Source organism: Oratosquilla oratoria, chromosome 11, assembly GCF_046742065.1.
Source record: "Oratosquilla oratoria isolate Oo_2021 chromosome 11, ASM4674206v1, whole genome shotgun sequence".
NCBI lineage: Eukaryota > Metazoa > Arthropoda > Malacostraca > Stomatopoda > Squillidae > Oratosquilla > Oratosquilla oratoria.
The window spans coordinates 37,069,656-37,087,580 of NC_134787.1; the positions used below are offsets into that span (position 1 = coordinate 37,069,656).

At 40.5% G+C, this 17,925-nt stretch overlaps 1 protein-coding gene across 9 annotated transcripts in view; it reads right to left on the minus strand.

The window, feature by feature from the left end:
• Nucleotides 1-1,277: 1,277 nt before the first annotated feature.
• The window catches only part of LOC143029744 (sodium- and chloride-dependent glycine transporter 2-like), a 181,260-nt gene continuing 164,612 nt past the window's right edge, over nt 1,278-17,925 (minus strand). For 8 of the 9 annotated variants that reach the window (XM_076192641.1, XM_076192644.1, XM_076192638.1 and 5 more), the window contains 2 exons: nt 15,814-15,926; nt 4,495-8,210 (listed from right to left, as the gene is read on the minus strand). In XM_076192641.1, the coding sequence (XP_076048756.1) occupies nt 8,046-8,210; nt 15,814-15,926 (278 nt within the window). In that variant the 3' untranslated portion in view covers nt 4,495-8,045. Of the gene's footprint in view, nt 1,998-4,494; nt 8,211-15,813; nt 15,927-17,925 lie in introns of those variants that run through there. The other variant, XM_076192640.1, reaches the window with a different exon arrangement.

Genomic DNA, 17,925 nt, shown 5'->3' on the forward strand with positions numbered 1-17,925 from the left:
CCATATTCACCCAATCCTCACCAGCTGGATGACAATGATGGTTCTTGTCAAAACTGATGGACACCACTGTACATATATATGATATGATATGATACATATATATATAATATGATATATATACATATATATATATATATATATACATATATATATATATATAGTATATACTTATATATATATATATACATATGTATATATATATATGTATATATATATATATATATATATATATATATATATATATCAACTGTTGCCTTGAGTTTCATGAAGTGGAAAACCTGCAGCTCCACAGTGGTTGCCATTAGTTTTCAAAACTTCATACAGATTTCTCTCTAGGAAGAAATTTTGGACTGTTGTCTGTGTTGTATCAGTGTTTCTATCTCACTGGGTCAAAGTGGTAGGGAGAGGAGAGCAGTTGTCAGCTATCCCTGTGTGAAAAAGTGTAAGAAATACAGTTGAAGTTGATAAAATGAGATCTTGGGTCTGGATTGGAGACTGAGTGTCAGCCCCTCACAGCTGTATCTCCTGATGGAGGTGAGGAGGTTGATGTGTTTTGAAAATGAGCAACTTTGCTGTCCATTTTCCAGGTCCACCATGAGCTCGTACTGATCACTGGTCCATACATACATACATACAGAAAACGAGACCAAAAATAATTACCTGTTAGTACAGTAGTGGTCCTGTGATGGATCTCAGAATTATCTTCTTGACATTCATTTTTAGAACCAATCAACACCCACATCTCCAGCTAGAGGTGCAGCCCCAAGGGACTGGCACTAGGTCTCAAATGTGCACAATATCTCTGTCAATTTCAATTGCATTTTCTACATTTTTTTAACAAAGGGAATGCTGACAAATGGTGGCCACTTCCTTCCTTCTATGCCTACAAAATATCTACACTGAAATACCCCTACCCTCTTGCAATACAAGATAACAATTCTGTGTTTCTTCAGAGACTATGGAAGGTCTAAAGGACCAATTCCAGCTGCTGTGGGGCTGTGGGTGTCTAGTCAGTAAAATTTAAGGCAAAGGTCATCATTATTAATATACTACATCTAGTAAACTGGAAGCATCATAATTCTTGTAATCTGACTGGTACAAAAATGTAACCATAGGATGAGAATGATAAGATTCCTAATACAACAAAGACAGACAGTTCAATAGGACTTAGTTAAATTGCTTGCTGTAGTCTCTGTGTGATGCACTTATACAGGGTGATCAAAAAGTCCCTGCGCACCTAATTTTTTATAAAGGCCTGTGTAGCTGTTTTCATTATCATCTGTTTTATTATTTTGCTGTTTGATCCTTAATAAGAACATTATAAATAATTACATTTTATTTTATTTCAGACCTTAACTTAGGGTTATACTGCCATTCAAGTGTTGTATCTTTCTAATTGAAGAAACTTTAAAAAATTCAGGAAAATAGTCTCACAATTTTCAACCAACATTTATACACAAATTTCCAAGTGTTCCTGTTCTGCATCGCAATACAGTTAGGCAACTTATTGAAAGCCTTAGAAAAACAGGTTCAGTAGCTGATGCTCCATGATCCAGTCGGCAAAAGGTCTTAACTGACGAAAAGGTGAATGAAATTGCAGTGAGAATGGAAGGTAGCCCTAATAAGTCTATTCAAAGGTTGTCCCAACAAGCTGATGTGTCCTATGGAAGTGCACATAAAGCTGTTAAGAAATTGTTACATCTCAAACCTTATAAGTTTATACAAAGGATTACAAAGGAGGAGCATGCCGACAGGAGACCTTTTGGTCCATAACTAGGTCGGATGCAGAAAAATATAATAATGATAAATATTCAAAAGAAAAATAAATAAAAATTATAATAATACAAATGATTTCACATGAGAAGTCCACAAGTTAAAAGAACCAGAGAAATGCAAAAGAATGCGATATAGTAAGTGGCTCAGAGTTTTCGTTGAAGAATATGGTGAAGACATCTTTGACCATACTTTCTTCACTAATGATGCCTGGTTCCATTTGCCTGGCAATAAGAACACTCAAAACTTTTGAATATGGTCCACAGAAAATCCTCATGCTATGCATGAAACCCCACTGCATGATCAAAAGATTGGGACTTTGTATGCAAACTCGCATTCAAGATTTGTTGGCCCAGTTTTTTTTACGACACAAATAATTCTGAATGCTACATTAACAAAATTGTGAAACCATTTTTGACAACATTTTCTGAAACTGAGAAGATGGTGCTACTGTACATACATCAAATGTCTCACTGAATATTTTACAGACAATTTTTGGTAACATACATAAAAAGCTGGTACAACAAAAGGTGTAGTGAGGCTAAGGATAAAAGAGAAAGCTTGGAAGAAATTGAAAAGAGACAAGAAAACAAGCAAATGGCAAATGTACATCAAACTAAGAAATAAATATGTAAAAATATGCAGAGATGAATGAAAAGAGAAACTATGAAAAAAGAATAATAGAAAAATGCAAGGAAGAACCCAAACTATCTTACAGGTATGTAAATGGCAAACTGAAATAGAAAAGCTGCACCAAGGTAAACATGAATATACAGAAGAACTGGAAATGGCTGAAATTATGAAAAACCATTTCAAATCAGTATTCACAATAGAAAACTCACCTAACTGTGAGGAAATAGAGAGAGATTCCCCTCAATGAAATAAATAAATGTAACACAAAAGGAAATCAGCGACCAAATCAAAACCCTTGACATAAGAAAATCACATGGTCCAGACGGAATTGCATATTGGATACTGAAAGAATGCATGGAAGAATTAACAGACAAAATATACAATATAATTAAATTCTCACTTAAAGGAGGAAAAGTGCCACAGGACTGGAAGAAAGCAAACATTGTACCAATTTATATGGGAGGAAACAAGGAAGACCCATCAAATTACAGACCGGTCTCCCTAACAAGCACAGCAGCAAAAATTTGTGAAAAGGTCGTCAAAAATAGATGGGTTAAACATTTAGAAGAAAAAACTATACTGAATCCAAATCAATTTGGATTCAGACAAGGAAGATCGTGTACAACAAACTTGATCTGCTTCTACTCAAGATTAATAGAAATAATACAAGAGAGGGATGGTTGGGCAGACTGTGCCTTTCTGGACCTACAAAAGGCATTTGATAAGGTACCACACATTAAACTAATAAGGAAGACAGATTCAGTAGGTGGCATCAGAGGAAAATTATTGGAATGGATGAAAGACTTCCTGACAGGGAGAAAAATGAGAGTGGTAATTAGAGACAAATTCTCAAATTGGTAGGAAATAATAAATGGTGTCCCGCAGGGATCAATACTGGCTGCAATCATGTTTGCTGTATACATAAATGACATGGACGAAGGAGTAGTGTTATATGAATTTCTTTGCAGATGATGCAAAAATACTAAAGAAAGTAAAAACGGAGGAGGATTGCAACTCATTACAACAAGACTTGGACAAGACCTGGAAATGGACTCAAAAGTGGGAAGTGAAATTCAATATCAAGAAATATAGTACAGACGCTCCTCAACTTACGTTTTAGTTACGTTCCGAACGGCCGAACGTAAGTTGAAAAGGAACGTAAGTTGTTACTGTACGTTCTAGTAATGTATGACCGTTCATACTGTACTATACATCCGTAAATTCTATTACCGTATCTTATAAAACACCCCTAAATCATTAATTATACACATAACATTGTAAAATACAGTAAACATCCACTTATCCGAACTCCAAGGGGGATTAGAAATGTCCGATTAACCGAAATGTTCGGTTAATCCGACTTTCTATGGTTCATTCTTAAGAGTTTTATGCGGTAATGTCAGCTGCAATATTCGTACCTATAAACTTAACATCACACACACATACCAAGGCCTTTTCCCCCTTCCAAGGGAGGTAGCCAAAAAGGGAAAGGCATAAAAACACTCCCACCCATTTCATCCCTAAATACACTCCACACCCCTCCCACCCTCCCTCTCATCTGAGCACCTCCTGGATGACGGGTCATCCCCGCACCCTGCCCACCGCCCTGGGTCAGAAGCAGTGTCGCAAGACACAGCACATCCACAGCAAGGCCGCTTCATTTAATCGGCGACCCCCCCTCTCCGTCCCCCCTTGCATATAAGGAGAGGACGGGGAGAAATCCCTTCGGGCTGCGTCAAAATTTACTCACACACACTACCCCACCCCCACCCCCCACCCATTCCTCCTCATGCAATCACAACACCATCTACATACAACCACTCTCCACTCACCTCTGTCTTCCGTCCTCTCCCTTCCCTCCTCAACAGACACTCCCCCCTTCCCCAAAGCCCCCTTCACCCCATCCATCCACCTCATCCTAGGACGTCCCCTCATGTTCACTCCCTCCATATCCACCTTCCATACCTCCCCCACCAGTCTCTCCCCACTCACCCCCTCCACGCGTCCAAACCATCCCAACACTCTTCATCAACCCCATCTCCCAAATCCTTTTTCACCCCTGTTCTCCTCCTCACCCCCCCACCTCTCACTCCATCCAGCCTAGCAACCCCCACCACACCTCTCAGACACCTCATCTCAAACACATTCAAACTCCTTCTCCCTTCCTCTCTTATGTTCCACGTTTCTGCCCCATACAGTGCTGTTGGCACAATCACTCCTTCATACAGTCTCCTCTTCGCATCCATTCCCAAATGTCTATTCCTCATTACACTCTTTAATCCACCAAGGCATTTACTCGCTTCTCTCAATCTACATTCTACCTCCACCTTCACTCCACCTTTTCCTGCTACACTTGCACCCAAGTATCTAAAACTATCCACTTCCTCCAGTCGCTCTCCCTTAATGTTCACTTCCAGTCTACTGCCACTTTCACCCCTTGTACATCTCATCACCTTACTTTTACCCACATTTATCTTTAGCTTTCTTCTATCACATACTCTCCCAAACTCTGCCACCAGCTTCCTCAATCCCTCCTCTGACCCTGCCACAAGCGCAGTGTCGTCCGCAAAAAACAGCTGGCTCACCTCCCACTTTTCTCCATTTTCTTTAACCATCTCCAATCCCTGACCCACTACCCTAGCATTCACCTCTCGCACCACCCCATCCATGTATAAGTTGAACAGCCAGGGCGACATAACGCATCCTTGACGAAGTCCCACCTTTACTTCAAACCACTCACTCACTAAACTTAACATACACATGGAAATACTTAAAATAGTTCATAAACATATTCTAGAGTATAAACAGCCGATCAGGTGTAAACATGGAGTGAACTGCCACCGTGTGAGCACTTAGTGAAGCTTGCGGGTGGCGCGGGGGTGGCAGAAGAGGCGGCGGGGTGTTTGAATGTTCGGTTGAGATCCAAATACGTTCGGTTGAAGTGATGGCTACCGTATTGAGAAAATATTCGGTTAATGCGATTATTCGGTTAAAACGCATTCGAATAAGCGCGAGTTTACTGTAACATTTATTTAAAATAAATTAAATTCAAGCAACATAAATGGAGATGGAGGAGGAGGAGGAGGAGGCAAGGCACGTTCAGTCTGTCGTTTGTGCCATGTAAACAATGGCCGCAGCGTCATGCGCAAGTATCGTTTGAACTACGGAGAGCGTGCTAAACTAAAAAATTCACTCAATTTTTTTTTTTTCTTTACCATTTTTTTTACAGTCAGTTCAAACGTAAAACCGAAAAAACGTAAAACGAATGAACGTAAGTAGAGGAGCGTCTGTATAATGGAATTTGGAAAAAGTAAAACCAGAAACAAGATGTACTGAGATGGTCATTTCCAGCATCTAATATAAGGTTCACTAAGTAATATGTATATCATTTACAATATGCTATTTTTGATAAAACAGTGAAAAAATGCTATCTACATACATATACCAAAGCCTTTTCCCCCTACACGGGGGGTAGCCAAAAATAAAAAGGCACAGAAACCACTCTCACCCACTCTATTTCCTATACATCCCACTCCCCCCCACCCTCCTCCCTCCCTCTCATCTTGGCACCTCCTGGATGATGGGTCATCCCTGCATCCTGTCCACTGCCCTGGGTCAGAAGCAGCGTCGCAAGACACAGCACAACCACAGCAAGGCCGCTTCATAAATTCGGTGACCCCTCTCTCCGTCCCTCCATGCAGAAAAGGAGATGGGGAGAAATCCCTTCGGGCTGCGTCAATTTTTTTTTCTAGTACATAGTTCTTCACCCCCCCATCCTCCACCCACTACCCCTCATGCATCCCAGCATCATCTATACACAACCCCTCTCCATTCACCCCTATCTTCTGTCCTCTCCTGTCCTTCCTCTGCAGACATTCCTCTCTTTTGTAATGCCCCTTTCACCCCATCCATCCATCTCATCCTAGGACGCCCCCTCACATTCACTCCTTCCACCTCTGCCTAACACACTTCTTTTACTAATCTTTCTTCACTCATTCCTTCCATGTGTCCAAGCCATCCTAATACTCATTCATCAACCATATCTCCCAGCTCCCTTTCCACCCCTGTTCTCCTACTCACCTCCTCATTTCTCACTCTATCTAGCCTAGTAACCCCTATCATACTTCTCAGACATTTCATCTCAAACACATTCAAACTCCTTCTCTCTTCCTCTCTCATGTTCCATGTTTCTGTGCCATACAGTTCTGTTGGCACAATCACTCCTTCATATAACCTCCTCTTAGCATCCATTCCCAGATGTCTATTTCTCATTACACTTTTTAATCCACCAAGGCATTTACTCGCTTCTCTCAATCTACATTCTACCTCCACCCCCACTCCTCCCTTTCCTGCCACATTCACACCCAAGTATCTAAAACTATCCACTTCCTCCAGTCTTTCACCCCATCCATGTAAAGATTGAACAGCCAGGGCGACATAACACATCCCTGACGAAGTCCCACCTTTACCTCAAACCATTCACTCTCTCCATTTCTAATCCTAACGCAAGCTCTACTACTCTCATAAAAACTCTTGTCTGCTCTTAACAGCTTTCCTCCTATCCCATATATCTGCAGTACCTCCCACAGTGTCTTCCTGTCTACCCTGTCATAAGCTTTTTCCAGATCCATGAAAGCCCAAAAAACATCCTTACCTTTTCCTATAGCTTTCTCACATATCTGTCTTCCCACAAAAATCTGATCTACACAACCCCTACCTGTCCTAAACCCCCTCTGTTCCTCTCCTAATCCTCTCAATCAAGATCCTCCCATAAGCCTTCCCAACTACACTCAACAAGCTGATCCCTCTGAAACTACTACACTCACATTTGTCCCCCTTTCCCTTGTAAAGTGGAACTATACAGGCACTCCTCCAGTCCTCTGGCACTCTACCCTCTCTTAAACAAACATTAAATAACCTTACCAGCCAGTCCACCATAACTGTACCTCCTTTCTTCAGACATTCTGCATGGCATCCATCCAATCCAGGTGCCTTACCTACTCTCATCATCTTAACAGCTGCTTTCACTTCATCCTTTCCTATTTCTCCTTTATTTTCCTCACTCCTCACTCTCATTTTCTTAGTGCTTCCCACTGCAACTACCTTTCCCTCCCTATCCTCCTTCACATTCAGCAACTCCCTAAAATACTCTGCCCACCTTCCTCTCACTGCCTTCTCTTCCATTATCATCTCTCCATCTGCACCTTTTACCTTTTCTTCTCTACTTGATTTGCCTCCTCTTTCTCTTTTAATTTCCCTCCAAAACATTTTTTTATTACTTTCAAAATTTTCTGTCATACTCTTACCCCCTTTCACATCTGCTTTCCTCTTTGCTTCCTTTATCTTATGCTTAACTTCCCTTCTCTTTACTTTGTACCTCTCATACGATTCCCTTGTCCTAATTTGTAGCCAGTCTATGAACGCCTGCTTCTTCTCTTCTATGCCTTTCTTTGCTTCCTCATCCCACCACTCACTACCCTTCCTTCTATTTCCTCCCTTCCTCCTTGTTCCACACACCATCTTTGCACACCTTATGACTCCCTCCTTGAATCATTCCCCATTCCTCCTTGAAACCTCCCCATTCCTTACTATTTACATACATTGTAGTAAAATTTGTTTACAACCTATATTCTTAAAAATTAGGTACACAGGAACTTTTTTATCACCCTGTAGATATGGAAGATGATGATGATGCTGATGGGAAAGCAGCACAAGAGCCAGCCAAGGGCCTGAACCCATGAAGGGAAGATGTAGTCCTCCCAGGCTAGAGGCTGAATATCACATAATGCTGCCACAAGGATTATCTGAAAGATGTGAAAGGAAAATCTTATTCTTATGTAGTTTTTGTATATTTTTACTTAATTTATGTTTCATTACCTAGTGTTTTAGTATTTACAATTATATGACCAATGAGTTGTGGTGCCATAAGAGGTTTTGTGTTGGGTGTCTGGAAGGGATGAGTATAGGGCAGTACAACACAAGGTGCACTGTGTCTTATACATTGTGGTTACATCTTGGACAATTGGAGACTGTTGACATGCTAATTTTGCATTGGTACAGTTTTAATGAGGGGATGAGGAGGGAGAGCTACCATGTAAATGAAGCAGCTGGCTCAACTGTGGGTGTGCTATGTCTTGTTGCATTGCTTCTGACCCAGGCAGTGGGCAGGGGATAGGGGTGGCCCCCAGGGACCAATGAATAGCCAGAGGGTTGAAAGGGGGTCGGTGAATATTTACTGCTGGGGTTGAATGGACCATTAAAGCCTCCAATTGGAAATTCTTGATAATAATTTGTAAAAATCTGAAAAATATCAGACACCATTAGATTAAAAGAATTGTAAAAATTTCTTGAATTCAAAGAATAGGTAAAAACTTTCAGTAAATCTTTAGAAATGTCAGCGATGCTGGCAACACTACCTTCAACCAACAATGTTAGAAAAAAATTATATTTCTACATCACTTTGCTTTTGATTTCTGTTTATGTATTCATTGTGTCATTTATGAACTTCAGCACAAAATAGTTGCTGGTGGCTGAAACGCTAACCCTTCAATGAACAAACAAGCAATGTAATACCAATGATTTGATTTAAAATAAAATTTTAATTTTGCTGAGATTAACTACAAGAAGGGGTGGTTAAAATCCCACCATTGCTTGGACCAGTGTATTTTATTTTAATGAAATGAGAAGTAAATTTGATCAGATTTTAATTCATTTGCATATATCTTATTATTTTTAATGAATAAACCAAGGAAGTATAATTATGACTGAACACAGAAACTTGGAACAATCTCCAATATTTTAATCAAACCTATAAGATAATACTCTTGTAGAGGAATGTTGTTGTTGTTTTTGTTGTCGTTCCCTAGACTGTCTGTCCAAGCAGTCCCGTCTCCCCAAGGAGTGCTACAGCCGAAACTGGGTTTTCCCACAAATCCTTTATAGAGTGTATGTTGTGTTGTTTGCGTGCATGATTGTGTATAATGCAGTCTTCCATTATGTGTTGTATGGTATGGGGTGAAGTGTTACATCCTGGGCAGCTGTTCACAATGCGGTCATCCAGCCTCTTCTGGTGGCTTAGAAGTGCTGGGTGGTGGCCGCATTGCAGTCTGGCCAAGTGGACTCTGTCCTTTCGTGGGAGAGAGGATTCAGAAGGGTGGATATCAGGGGGTCTGGCATGCAGCAGTGTGTTGTCTTTCAGTGTGTTAATGGAGCAGTGAGTGATATGATTACGAATATGTTTCCGGAGGCTGGTATTTGGTGGTTGTGGAGGAAGAGAAGAGAGTATTTGTGCGTAATAAAGGACTTTGGGTGTTGTTTTAATGTTTCTTGGTGTGTGTGGGTGTTCTGCTATGTAGTGTAGCGGGTGTGATGTGTTTGTGGTGGCTGCGGCAAGTGTTTGTGTGCCTCTCATGTCGAGGTGGTCCTTGACTTTGAGGACTTTTGTTTCATGGTGTAAATGGTCTGTAGGTGTTGTATTTGTGCAGCCTGTAATTGTTTTTAGGGCTTTGTTTTGTATGATTTGAAGGGTGTTGTGGTGTGTCTCACTGAGATTAGGAGCCCATGCAGGACTTGCATAATTCAACACTGAGCGTATGCATTGTTTGTATATTGTTATATTAGTTTCTTTGTTTTGTCCAAATGTCGTTCCAGTGATTGACTTAAGTGCGTTAAGTCTAGGTGTGCATTTGTTTTTTATGTTTGTGATGTGTTGTTTGAAAGACATGGATGTATCGTATGTTACACCAAGAATTTTCGGTGTGTTTGTGTGTGGTATTAGAGTGTTGTTGATGTAGAGATGAGGTATGTATTTGTGTTCTATTGTCCAATTGGTGAGAAGTGTTGCTGTAGATTTTGTTGGAGCTATTTTGAGTCTGTTTGTGATGAACCATGTGTTGAGTGTATCAAGGTATGGCTGGATTATTTCTGCAGCTTTGTCTGTGTTACGATGTGTGCATGTGATTGTTATGTTGTCTGGTGTGGGTAAGTCATGCATGTATAGATTAAATAGTGTAGGGGATAGAACTGAGCCCTGTGGTACTCCATTCTTAATGTTTCTGATGTGCGAGGATTGGCCATTATATGACACGTAAGCATTCCTACCTGCCAGATAATTGGCCAGCCATCTTTTGGTGTTATTGTGCATGTCTGTGTTATATATTTTATTTGTTAGGTTGTGGCGGGGGATAGCATCAAAAGCTTTACTAATGTCTAATGTTATGAGAAGTGTTCTGTGGTGGGGCCTATCTGAATTGATGCCATCTAAAATTCTTTGTGTGAGGTTTATCAGAAGAGTGTTTGTGGAGTGTAGTGGCCTAAAACCGTGTTGTGAGTCAGTAAGGGGAATATGTGGTGTGACAAGTTTAAGTATTAGGCGTTCAATGACTTTAGAGGGGGTGCAGAGAAGTGTGATTGGGCGGTGCGATGTTGGGATTGTTGGGTCTTTGTTCGGTTTTGGAATGGTGATTATTTTACCATGCTTCCAGATGTCAGGTATAGTGTTGTGTGAATAGCTGTAGTTTGCAATGTTTGTGAGTGCGTGTATACCTTGTGGTCCAATGTGTTTTAGGTGGATGTTGCTTATGTTATCAGGGCCACAGGCAGATGAGTGCTTGAGAGTATGTATTATGAGTTTTGTCTGACTGTCTATGAAGGGTGTATAGTCTGAGTCTGTGGGGAAGTCTTTCTTACGTCGAATGGTGCGTCGTTCGTCAGGGTGAGAAGTGAGATGGCTTGTCTGTGCAAAATGACGTATGAGTGCGTTTCCTTGTTGTCTGTTTGAGGGTAGATTATCTGTTGTTGTGATTATTGCTGCGTGAGAGCGTGTAGTGTTACTGTTGGATAGTGTAATGCTGTTGAGTGTTTTGTACAATTTGCTGGTGTTTGTTTTGTGATCAAGTGCATTGATAAAGTTTTGCCAATTTTGTGTTTTTTGTTCGTGTATTTTATTAGCAATCACAGTGTTTAGTGTTTGTATTTGGTCTGCTATGTTTTGAGGGATAGGTGTGGGGGTATCGTGTTTAAGTGTGTCACGTTGTCTGATGAGGTCTTGGATTTCTGGTGTGAAGTTGGGGTTGTGTGATTTTCTGTTGCCTCTAGGGATGTATCTCTTGTCTGCGTTTTGTATGATTGTATTAAAAGTGTGCACAGCAATGTTTATGTTTGTGATTGGTGTACTGTTAAGTGTTTCAAAATGTTGTTCTGTCTCTTTAGTAAAAGCTTCCCAGTTAGCTTTCTTGTAATTGGTGTATGTGTGTCTGTGGCCAACTGGGGTGCATCTTGTTTTGGTGGTGATGATGATTGGAAGGTGGTCAGAACCAAGGGTTCCGACCACTCTCCATGATGTTGTTGGTGTTAGGCAGGGGGAGCAGAAGGTGATATCAGGAGAGAAGGGAGTGTAGAGGGCTTGGTGTGGGATATGTGTATGATTATGTGTGTTGTTCATGATAGTCAATGAGTCAAACTGAGTCTGTATATCAAGCCCTCTGTCTGTGTCAGGGTTGTCGACATACCAGGCAGACGACTTGGCGTTGAAGTCACCACCCATGATCAGGTTGGGGATTGAGGCTAGTTGGCTGAATTGAGGCCTGAAGGTGTTTGGAACTGTGGGGGATGATTGTGGGGGAATGTACATGTTAACTATTGTCAGTGTTGATTTGTTGCCTGCGCGGATTCGAATGGATTGGATTTCTGTTGTGTTATCTGTGGTAGGGAGGAGAATTTTGGTTGTGGCACTTGTGTCCACAAAACAGATGGAGTGATGGATCAGGGTGATGAGTCCACCGCCATTGCTGTCGGTCCGGTCTTGTCTGATGGTGGTGTAATTATGAAATGATGGTGTTTTGTGTGAGTGTCTTAGTTTTGTTTCTTGTATAATCGCAATATAGAGGAATGTTGGTAGGTAGCTTGACCAAGAATATAAGGCACTGGCATGAGTATGTAGGTCTATCTGTATGTGGATCATTACGTTATAGTGTGATCTGCTGGCCATAATACAAGACAATTATATATTTATATGATACACACATGGAACTCCTTCCCCTCCATATCTAAATTCACAGCAAAACAGTAGGCATCCAGAGGCTACAACTGTGCTAACTCTATGCCTAACCACTTTATATGACATGCACATGGAACTCCTTCCCATCTGCATTTTATTTCACAGCTACACATTGGGTGTCCAGACTGTGCTAGCTCTAAGCCTAACCACTTTATATAATTTTGGGTTGGGGATGCTTGGCACCCTGTATATAAACCTGCATGGAAGGGTGGTATGGCTCAGAATCACTCAACACTAATTGAATATATATGTATATTCATACAAAAATATGACACTTCCCAAGTTCCCACCAAAATATTACTATTTCTTTTACTAGTATTTCACTATATTACAAATATTCACTATCCCTTATGAAATATTCACCTCTGAGGAGTATGAGTTTTAATTAACCTGCATGGAAGGGCAGTATGGCTCAGAATGACATCTTATGCCTCCTCTGGCCCAAGCCCAGCCAGACTGCTGTCTCATTACTCCCCCTGACTACAACTTTGCCCATCTAATTCCTTGTACATTGTCAGCCATTCCAATCAAGTTACATCTAGCATTCACAACTTCCACGTTCCCCATATTATGGGACTACCCCATTCTTCCCAGTTACTCACTCAAACATGTGAATTTTTTATCAATAAACATGCTCTAGTTTTGTCTTCATGGACCCGGACTATCTACCCTCCAGTTTGGGCACCCACCTTCTCCCACTCAACCGGGAGGGTGCAGTAGAGGTGGAAAGGTGGTTCCACCCCTGGGAAATGTCTTGTACACATTTTTATTATTATATTTTTTTTTGGGGGGGAGGGGAGGCCCTAGAGGGGTGGTATGTCTTACATCCTATGTCTAATTAGATTCATTATGTGCTCCTAACCCTATAAACATACATATACAATAGGATCCAGAATCCCAGCATTACAGCAAGACATGTCAAACCTGCAGCACTCAGTACTCATGTGCCCTTTAGAGGTAGGCCTACATCTGTAGTTTGCACAAAGAATGGTTTAGGACTAATAATACTGTCATACCATTTTTGAATTTGTGATCGGTCACCATCACATGCTGAATTTAAGGGGGTACGCGACACCTGGAGGTCATTTTCTAAAATATTTAGAGTAAAGAGCTGAAACTTCTCAGGTAAATAGGTATCCATATTGCCTACATTTTAGGTGAAGCAGAATGATGTATGTACACATGTACACATGTACACATGTACGTATACCAGTAGCGACATTTAAAAGTGCACAGCACCATAATACGTGGACCAATTTGTTTTATATTTTGGCTATGATTAGTCAGTGGCACACCTAGAGTAATTGAACAATTTCCTTTATACTTTTGCATACAGGCATTTCAATTTTAATGTCTGGCAAAAATCGTGAAAAATACAATTTTTTTGCTCGTTTCCATTATTACTCCGAACTCTTTCATTCTATTCAAAATATTCGAACGATCAGCCCTAGCAGTTACTAAAAGTAATATTCCCTGTAAGTTTCATCTAAATCTGATGTATATTAGATTTTTTATGATTAAAAAAAAGTAGAAAAATATCGAACGGAGATATGGCAACTTGAAATATGAATATATCTGTAACTTGCTTATAGTTTCACCAATTTGACTGATTTTTTCATGGCTTAATTCTTATTATATAATAAGTACAGTAAAAATTATCAAGATATTTTAATTATAAGTACTTTAGATACTGAAAAACTAAAGTATAAGTATGTCACAGTAGTGACGACGCACAGACGACATCATATAATTTGCTTTTTTGCACCTTTGGCAGTTTCTTCATATGAAACCTCTCTGCTGGGGGTCTTCAGGGTATCTAAATCATTGGAAAGAGGTTTATTTTCCAGTAGTGGGCGCCTTCTCTTTACTCATCAGATTCCCCTCGCCAATCTATGTTGGTAGGGCACCCCCTCCAGCATCATATGATGTCCCTTCTTCTTCTTCCTGTATAGCCTTGATCTTTTTCCTCTTGCTTTCTTCTTTGGATTTAATCTTCCTCTTTGAATTGTTTAGTCTAATGTTGTCCTTTACCTCTGTCACCGTCACAGAGGTGCAGGTGAGGGCAGTGGTGGAGTGAGAGGTGGTGAGATCTTTAGTCATCTTTGACTGCTTGCCATCTTTAACTGCTGTTTTTTGTCATTGTGATGTTCTTTTGTTCTTTTTGCTACCCATGATGACTGTACTAAAGAGTAATATGTACTAGCTAAAGTAATAGATTGCAATGAGAGCTCATGAGACATGCATACTTCCCTTTTCAGAGCTAGCCGGGAACTAACGCTTAGTTTCGCACAAAGTTGGCGAAATATTCTCCCTCCACCTTCCTCCCTTCCCCTCCACAATCGTATTGGCCGTTGATACACTGGGCGAGTGTAAATTCAATCAAATTTCAACGTTATTCGCTGCGCCTGAAGGTCCTAAGTGGCACGCCTCCCTCTAGTGTGGGTTGCGCCTTTAAATCTGTCCCTTTAAACCTCACCCAGGACCTTTAAATTGCGCGCGGCTGGAAAATTATTTGTCGGGATTTATTTCTAAGTGGTATACGAACATTTTGAACACAGTTTTGAAAAATGCCATATCTTGACCAAATTCACCCCCCCAGGTGTCGCGTACCCCCTTAAGTGAATAACTTAATTTCGTTCAATTTTTTGAAGCATGTGGCCCTTACGTTAATATACATCTGTGACCCATGCATTCCTCAAAGAAACCCCCCCCCTTTTTTTTTTTAATTTGTTTTTTCCTTGAATTAAAAGCTGAGGGGTCAATAGAAAAATTTATCACTAGGGTGGTCAATGAGTTAAAAAAATTGAGAATTCCTGAGCTAAGGTGAAAAGGAAATGGGGGGATGGATGGGAATGGATTGGGTGTTGGGGGTGGAGCATACCTCCCTTCTAAGGGGGAAGAAGCCTATTGGTATATAGATAGACAGTTTTGATGCAGGGTGGTAACCTGAATATAGGCATGCCAGTATAATTCTTACTTGTCCTGGGAGTGATTCTCTGGGTTGATTTCTGGGTGAATTTTGGTGCCTGCTACTGAGTGCTTGTGATTCACCATGGTCTTGAACCATGTATTGGACTCGTGTTATAACCTGAGTATATGTGTTTTTGTATGGTTGTGTTGTGGGATACTAGGGACACGTTATTATAGATGTCTGAACAGAAGTTGGGGTAGCTGTTATGTTTTGTTCAGTGGGCTGTATTTGTGAAAAGGTTGATGTTTTTTGAAAATGGGCAGCACCATTATCCATTTTCCAGGACCACCACAAGAAGGTATACATCATTGGTCCTTAACTAACAAAATACATACAATATGATTATTGTTAACTTAGAGGTGGTCTGAGGGCTACTTACAATCAATGTAAGAGGTGTGAGTACAGTCCAGGTGGCAGCCCAATACCAGTACAGCACTGATGGGATCCAGATATTCATCTCTGTCTGTAGGGTTTTTAGGATTTCCCTGAAGCCTGTCAAAGATAAAAACATCACAAACTGAGCTATTAAAAATATGTTGTTGTCAAACATGTCTGCACGTGGCAAGATACAAAGATGGGACACAACAACAAACGCAGCTCCCCTTCCTGTAAGATACAACTAGGTAAACTAAGTAAATAGGGATAAAAAAATTACCCATTGTAGCTTATAAAGAACATGCAAAAAAAATCAATAATAGAGTACAGGTACTCCTCGTTTAACAACCTACTCGGTTAGCGACGACACGGAGTTACGACGGGCTTTATGACAGACGTTTAACGTAAATCTCCCGAAGTTACGACGTCGTGTACGATAATTAAGTTGGCTGAGGCAAATTTGTATGATGTTATAATTGAACTTGTACGGTGGATATTAGCTGTGAGGTAAAGTGTTCTGAAGCTTAGGTCTACATTACCATCCTGCAAGCTGCAAAAACTACCTGGGGTACAGTATATACCGGTAGTGGTAAATTTTTAGTTTCGACCATGGGCGCAATATAGCAATAGAAAATTAATTATTAATTTTGTAAATTATAATGTATCAAAGTAATATGCAATTTTGTGAGTGGAAATAAAAAAAAAAGGTGCTAAAACAAATTTCGTAAGTAACGAAGTCATGTCGGACGAATGGTACACCATGTTTGTTATGATAGATGCCGATGTCGAAGAAATAAAAGGATGATGAATTCGTCTAACCTAAACTAAACTAACCTGACCTGCGTTTGATAAATCATTACCTGCAAATCAAATTTCATCCAGCTCGTCCTCGTTGTCGTCGTCGTGAGAGACGTTGGCAGACGACAAGATGGCGTCTCAATCCTATGCTACCGACTTCGTTCATTAGCATATTTTCTTGTAGCATGGTATTTTTTACTTTCATTTCCGCCCACAAAATTGCATATTACGTTGATACATTTTAATTTACAAAATTAATAATCAATTTTCTATTGCTAAATTGCGCCCATGGTCGAAACTAAAAAAATACCCCGGTATTCAATATGGAATGTCAGCATACGCGGATTTGGTCATATACGGTAATTTCAGGAACCTAACCACCGTAAATAAACAGTAAATAAAGCTTTAATGTACTGTATAAAAGAGGGAAAATACATGAAAATAAAGATACATGTATTGCTGGACATTGTACATACAGTACATGTACGTATATGTATACACTTTCGCTTAACGACCAATTCGGTTAACGACGGCGCGCTGGTCCCAATTGTCGTCGTTAAACGAGGAGTACCTGTATATACCAAAGGCTTTCCCCCCTTAGAAGGGAGGTAGCCAAAAATAAAACAAAGGCATAAAAACCACTTCCACCCATTCCATCCATAGCATTACCCATAGATCGGTCATACGAGCTCTGAGGTCTCTTCCGGGAGGGAAATAGCTGTCGATCATGAGTCCAACATGTGATCCAAAGACCAAGGTGAATACATACTACATTCCCCTACACCCTCTTATCTTGGCACCTCCTGGATGATGGGTCATCCCTGTATCTCTCCCACTGCCCTGGGTCAGAAACAGTGTCACAAGACAGTACATCTACAGCAAAGCTGCTTCATTAAATCGGTGATCCCCCTCTCCTTCCCCTCATGCAGAAAAGGAGAAGACAGGGAGAAATCCCTTCGGGCTGTATTGTGTATGGATGATGCTGTGATGCATGAGGTGGAGTGGGTGGTGGATGGGGTGAGGGAATATGTATTTACCTAGTTTACCTAGTTGTATTTACCTAGTTGTATTTTGTATTTACCTAGTTGTATTTTACGGGAAGGGGACCTATGCTCGTGGTGTCCCGTCTTCATATCTCATTTTATCTAAACTGTTTTTAAATTCATGAATTGTTTTTGCACACACCACTTTCTCATCTGTATTTTTTCCATGTGACACACCTCACGTTTATATCCTTCTTAGTCAGGAACATAACTCCACCCCCTTGTTTTGTCTCTCTGTTTCTAATCCAATAATTATATGCATCATGTCCTTCACT